The sequence below is a fragment of the Quercus lobata genome, chromosome 3 (assembly GCF_001633185.2).
Source record: "Quercus lobata isolate SW786 chromosome 3, ValleyOak3.0 Primary Assembly, whole genome shotgun sequence".
Classification (NCBI taxonomy): Eukaryota; Viridiplantae; Streptophyta; class Magnoliopsida; order Fagales; family Fagaceae; genus Quercus; species Quercus lobata.
Genome location: NC_044906.1, coordinates 33085195 through 33092354, shown reverse-complemented (window position 1 = coordinate 33092354; position 7160 = coordinate 33085195). Strand labels below are relative to the sequence as shown.

General features: G+C 34.3%; 1 protein-coding gene across 2 annotated transcripts; it reads left to right on the top strand.

The window, feature by feature from the left end:
- The first annotated feature begins 1983 nt into the window (after positions 1-1983).
- On the top strand, positions 1984-4301 carry LOC115979412 (L-type lectin-domain containing receptor kinase IX.1-like). Of its 2 annotated transcripts, XM_031101443.1 has the most exons (2): positions 2521-2638; positions 2749-4301. In XM_031101443.1, the coding sequence occupies exons 1-2, from the start codon at positions 2616-2618 to the stop codon at positions 4160-4162; spliced, it is 1437 nt and encodes a 478-aa protein (XP_030957303.1). In that variant the 5' UTR covers positions 2521-2615; the 3' UTR covers positions 4163-4301. The 2 variants fall into 2 exon arrangements, with proteins under 2 accessions (XP_030957302.1, XP_030957303.1); XM_031101442.1 differs by having other exon boundaries at positions 1984-4301.
- The last annotated feature ends 2859 nt before the right edge of the window (positions 4302-7160 follow it).

The following is a 7160-nucleotide window of genomic DNA, read 5'->3' as shown; positions in this document are numbered from 1 at the left end:
TTTATTTTTAATTGTAGTTAGTCTCAATATGATATTTTTATTATTTTATTTTATTTTTTCCTATAAGGATTTAATACGTCTAACAATTGCAAAAATATTATGAAAATTTGCTGTTTTAATAGAGTTCAAAATCCGCGGTATTAAAAAAAAAAGAAAAAAAAGAAAGAAAGAAAGAGAGCTAGCGGAACACTGCCTCTTCAATAAACCGAATGTATTGTAACAATTTACTTATTCGCACTTTTTATATAGATAGATAGAAGGTGTGATTGTACTTGTTAATTTCAACTTTTGTAGTAGGAAGCTGCGAGCCCATATGATATGGGACCAATAAATATCATTTGTGTGGTGCCATAGGAATTTGGTCCTTATTAGGATATCCGAGTTCAACTTATTGGACACTGCGTGGACCAACCGACTCTATTGACCAAAAGTGGCAATGGTATACCCAAAAACTATATTATATATATTGAGAACCCAAGTTTCCAGAGTTAGTTTGAATAGATTTAGTTTCTCAAAAAAAAGTTTGAATAGATTTATAATCCAAGTCTTAATCTTTATCTTTACAGCTGGGTGGAGCCTCCACCTACCACACGTCAGAAAATTGAACAAGTTGAAACTTGAAAGCTGTACGTTCACATAGTCATCATTGATAATTTGATTAATCTATTCTAAAATAGAGATTAAATTTAATAAAGATGGGCATAAATCCTTTAGTTTATACCCATCAATAAAAACATGTCATATCTGACTTCTATTTAAATTGATTGTAAAATCGATACATCTTAATATATCTTTAAAAAAAAAAAAAAAAAAACACTGTTTCACATTTTTAGCCACAAACCTCGCTAGACCTCCGTTTGCCACCGCACTATCTCACCAAACCCCCATCTGCTGCCACACTACCTCACTAGACAACCCATTATAAACAGTATAATTCAATATTTACTAAAAAAATAAATAAAAAAAGAAAACCTATTGCTGTGTGAAGCCTGAACACACTGCCTCACCGAACTGGAGAAGTCGCCTGAAACCTACTGAGACTGAAATGTGTTTTTATATGGCAAAACTCAAATCAAATGTTTCTGTCCAAGACTTCCATGGAATTCTTCTAAGTAATCCGTAATAAACAAATGAAATAAAAGGAAAACTTAGATTAACAATACTCCAAATACGAAATCATACCTAATCACACTAAAGATGCATTGAGATTTGAGATTCATACCTTTCACTCCAAATACGAATCTGAAACTCAATTTTTCTTCTTCTATTTATTTTTAATTTATTAATTAATTTATTTCAAAGGTTAGAAGAATCACACTAAAGATTTGAGGTTCATTCATATAAGATAAGGTTCACTGGTGATCGTGGCGATTGTGGTTACAGGCGAAGGAGTGAGGTAGTGGGAACAAAGAAGAGTAGAGAAAGATAAGACCGGTATGGACAATAGATCAATGATGGTGACCTCCGGTGAGCGACGGCTGTGGCGAGCCATGGCAATTGGTTTTTGCAGTCAAAGAAAGGGTCTGAGAGAGACGATGAATGAGGTTATTGGGCTTTAATCAGGTGTTTTTCGGATGTATCAGTCTTTAGTTTACTATTTTAAAAAGTCTAATGTGCAACTTGTCTATTGGATGGTGTACTCCGTCTTTATTGAATTTTATCTCGTCTAAAGTAATATATAGTAGACCAAGTCAATCCAATTACTACAAGTTGGCAACTTGCTTTATAATTCGGTAGACCTGGCAGCCGGCAATTATTGACGAGCAAAGACAAATTATCATGGTGGCATACGAATAAACAAATAAGTACCTGGTTTTTCTTATAATCGTTGATGGTTTTTCTTATAACCGTGAATCGCGGGTTGTATTTTTCGCAACAAACAATTACCCAGCAAAATAATAATAATATTAAAAAAATAAAAATAAAGAGAAGTCCAATTTAACCATGGCTTACAAATAGGTACTACCATCCAACAATCTAACCGACCTTCACTCATTCCTCTCTGCAATCAACCATGGCGCTCTCCAACATGCCTTTTTTCCTTGTTCAACCTCCTCAAAAACTCCACTTTCTTTTCAATCAGCTCTTCATCTTCTTTTTGTTGCTACTTCCCAGTGCAATGTCAATTTCCTTCAACTTCCCTAGCTTCAACACAGATAACAGTAACCTAACCTTACAGGGTGATGCATTCACGAACCCAGATGGTCTCCAACTCACAAAGGATACTCGTGGCAGCTCCATCGGCGGAAGTGTTGGTCGTGCCTTATATCATGAACGAGTTCACCTTTGGGATAATAGCACAGGGAAGCTTAAAGTTACAGACTTCACCACGAACTTCTCCTTTATCATTAAAGCTGTAAATAAGTTTGCTGCTGATGGGCTTGCTTTCTTCATCTCACCATTTAATTCTAGTATCCCTAACAATTCAGCAGGCGGGTATCTTGGACTGTTTAGTAATGAAACCGGTATCAACGGCACTCAAAATCAAATTGTTGCCGTTGAGTTTGACACTTACCAAAACCGGTGGGATCCAAGTGCTCGTCATGTGGGAATCGATATCAATTCCATTGTCTCAAAGGTAAATGTGACTTTGCCACCAAGCATTAATATTACGAATGGGTCAACAACAAATGTATGGGTAAGTTACGACTCATCATCCCAAAATCTTAGTGTGCTCCTTACTTATGCTACTAAACCAGTTAGTCTTTCATATATTGTTGACTTGACTATTTTGCCGGAATGGGTTAGCGTTGGTTTCTCCGCTACTACAGGTGCGGATGCTGAGTTACATACAATACTTTCTTGGTCATTTAGTTCAACTTTAGAGGCTGGAGATGTGTCTACTCAACCAAACAAGACAGGAGGTGGATTTACTCAAACAAACAACACGGGAAATGGGAGTACGAAAAACAAATTGGGGTTGATCATTGGTTTAGCAGTGAGTTCCGGTGTAGTGAGTTGTGGTATAGGTCTACTTTGGTTTTTTTGTTGGAGAAAAAGGGCCGGTGGAAATACAGAAGATTCGGGTGATGATGACAATATGGATGTTGAATTTGAAAAAGGAACAGGGCCAAGGAGGTTCACATACCGTGAACTTCTCAATGCAACAAACAACTTTGTTGAACGAGGGAAGCTTGGAGAGGGAGGATTTGGAGGAGTTTACAAAGGTTTGTTAAGTGAATCCAATGTGGAAGTTGCAGTTAAGAGGGTCTCAAAAGGATCGAAGCAAGGAAAAAAGGAGTACAAGTCAGAAGTGAAGATCATTAGCCGTTTGAGACATAGGAATTTGGTTCAACTCATTGGTTGGTGCCATGAAAAGCGTGAGTTACTTCTTGTGTATGAGTACATGCCTAATGGAAGCCTTGATTCTCATCTATTTGGAGTAAAGATTATGCTAATATGGCCAGTAAGATATAACATAGCCCAGGGATTGGCTTCTGCATTACTCTACCTTCATGAAGAGTGGGAACAATGTGTAGTGCACAGAGATATAAAGTCTAGCAATATCATGTTGGATTCAAACTTCAATGCCAAACTTGGTGATTTTGGCCTTGCAAGACTCGTAGACCATGAGTTCGGCTTACAAACAACTGTTTTAGCTGGGACCATGGGCTACCTTGCCCCAGAGTGTTTCACCACCGGTACAGCTTCTAAGGAATCCGATGTTTATAGTTTTGGGGTGGTTTGTCTTGAAATTGCATGTGGAAGAAAGCCCGTCGATCCACAGGTGGAACCAAGCAAGGTTAGGCTACTAGAGTGGGTGTGGGATCTCTATGGAAATGATCAACTCCTTGAGGCCGTTGATCAAAGATTAGGTAAGGAATTTGATGAAGGGGAAATGAAGAGCTTGATGGTGGTTGGATTATGGTGTTGTCATCCTGATCCCACTAGCAGGCCCTCTATAAGGCAAGTAATACACGTTTTTAAGTTTGAAGCTTCTCTGCCCAACCTTCCATCAAAGTTGCCGGTGCCAATGTATGCTGGGGCCCCAATGGACCTATGTAAATTATCCAATACTTCATCGGGTTTCACCAGATCCAAAGATCAAACGCAATGTTCATCTAGTAGTTGTTCTACTAATTCGTCTATGTCAACTGGCCCAAGCAAACCTCTTCTATATTCAAGCAAAGCTGAAGTGAAGTTGGCATCAACTATGCATTAATGTATTTGATAATTCAAACTTTTGTAATGAATTTGAAAACATGCATGTATCATGAATGTAAACTTTTATTTGAAAGTGTCTTTCCTGAATGGTTTGAGAAAATGAAGTATGTTTAAAAGTCCTATTAAGTTAGGCAATGACAAAGTCCATCTTTTTGGTGCTGAGTCCTTTCTTGCATATGGTCACTTAGGTGCAGTTTGGATAGCTAAAACGCAGCGCATTTTGTGTCCGCATTTCAGCCTTTTTTTTTATTTATTTTTTTTATCAGCGCATGAACAGTAACTCACACGGTTCATATACATTGTGCAAGAGATATTGTGTATTGTTCATGGGACCCACAACCACTTTATTCAGGAAAAAAAAATATTAAAAATGGTCTCATGGTACTATTTACACATTTAAAAATTATTTCGCTACAATATTTTCAGTTTTCAACTGTATCCAAACAGACCTTAGTACGAACAAGCTTAAAAATTATTTTATGCTCCAAACAGATCTCAATATCAAAATGGTTTTCATTCAATTTTAGAAGAAATAATCCCTATACTCTTTTCTAAAATGATATCCTTTTTTTAATTAATTATAAGTGGGTTTGGATTTTTTAAAGGATTATAAGTGGGTTGTTACTTGTTGGACTTAAAAAGTAGAGTGAGGCTATTTTCGTAATTGGACTTAAAAGTAGACAATAAAAATAGAGTGTGGCTATTTTGGTAATTGGACTTAAAGTAACCTAAACATCTATTTATTATTGGACATAATTTAGTTACAAAATTAGTTGTAGCGTAAGACTACAACTTTACTCAATAAATTAAATATTACTACATATTTTGAAAATCTAACTGTTAAATTGCATATTCTTTACGCTCTTAATATATATATTAAATTTTGTGTCAATTAGATATTATTTACTATATGATCTATAAGTTTATATTTTATGTATAATTTTAAATTACAAAAATTTACAATTTAAACAATTTATTGATGAAATAGCTATTGATATTTAATTTTTTAGAAATTTTGTGAGCATAGAGGGTATAAGAAGAAAATATAATCCAATTATGAATTTATCAAAATACACCTTTATTAAAAAAAAATATTAAATAAAGTTATAGTCTAAGACCCCAACCAATCTTATATTTAAATTTTGTCCTTTATTATTTTCTTTTCTCCCTCGCAAGCCTCCCTTTTCTCCCCGGCCCAACCCGCATCTGATCTGACTTTAGTCAACACTAACTTAAAACCTTTAGGTCTTTCTTTTACCCATCTTGTTAGCTAGTCATGGTCTTCTACAGTTCAGTCAATGTGAGCTACTTTGGTGGGGTTGAGGGTTGTTGGGCACTTCACGCGGTTATACTAGTAGGCTAAGACCACCATATTAATTAAATTAGTAATTTAAGAAAAAAAAAAAAAAAAGACCGAACGAGTTTATATTCGCGCTTCGCATGAAATTTTTTATTTGTAAATATATAAATATTAATATTTAAATGATAAAATTTAACAATAAATTAAATTGATTATAGTTCAAGACTACAATCTTACTTTATATTTTTTTATTGAAAGTGAATTTTGACAAATTTATCAGTGGATTACTTTTTCTTCTTATATTATCCATACTTGCAAAATTTCTAGAAAATTAAATACTAATAGCTATGTTATCAATAAATTTTTTAAATTACAATTTTTTGTAGTTTAAAATTATGAATAAAATATAATCTTATAAATTTTATAGTAAATAATATCCGATTGGCACAAAATTTGACATGTAAATTAATGTAAAAAATATACAATCTAATAGTTAGATTTTTAAAATATATAATAATATTAATGATATATGAAATTTAACCATTAGATTTGTGAATACACCCCAACCCAAGTAAATTTCCTGGTCTCCAAAGAAGGATCTCAAAAAGGGGCGAAAATAAATGCTTGTGGGGGTATGAGTATGGCATGAGAGTGTAGAATCTTTCACACAACCAAGGCAAAGGAAAGAAGTGAGTCTGAGTAAGAGATAGAAAGAGATAAAGGAAAACACAAGATGGGGTTTTGTACAATTTTTTAACAAAAGATTCCCTTCAATGCCTTGAGAGCCAAATAAGAGGCTGTTTCCTTGGTCGGAGGAAAAGCCAACGCGGAGCCCGAGCGCAACCAGTTAGCCAAGGAGACATAACCAACCGGCTATTAACACTAAAATATTTCTCATATCAGTAACACCCACAAGCACAAATCTGAGTCCACCTCACTCTCTCTATATATTTCTGTTTTTTTCCCTTCACTTGCTGATCACTTTGTTACATTTGTTTTCCATTTTTTTAAGGATTCATACCACTAGACCCTCTTGTGACCTTTAAAGCTTCAAGTTCCAAACACAACAATATAAAAAATCAACTTTTTTGTATGAATTATTTAACCGTTGATGCTTCAAAGCAAGGGTGCCAGAATGAGGTCCACTCAGAGGGAGTTTGGATTATAGTGGCTGCGTTTGCTTTTTCTGACTTTGTTTTTTTTTTTTTTGTTTCAGCCGTACTATTTAACCAAGTCAATTGTAAATAATGCATGGATGTACTATTTATAGACCTACAAATTCTACTTTTTAGTCACTTTTTCATTAAAAATGAGTCTTATAATACTATTTACACATTTAAAAATTATTTTATTACAATTTTTTCAGTTTTCAATTTTAACAAAATAAGTTCTATCCAAACAGACCCTCATTTTACCTAAACTTCATAATTTTTCATCAATGTAAATAAAAGGCCTTTAAAGTTCATTATTTTTTTTAAAAAAAGGTAAAGGATGTCACTGGTAGTTTTTTTTTTTTTTTTTTGGGCTAAAGGTTAATCACATTCAAACGAAAAAGTGATAGTTATGGCCTATAAACTAATAAACATTGACAACACATACCCAACACAGAACCCAATATCAATATACACAAACTAGGACCAAGTGACCAACAAACAGCAGGAAACAAAACAAGCTAGCAAACTAGAACAAAACCAGG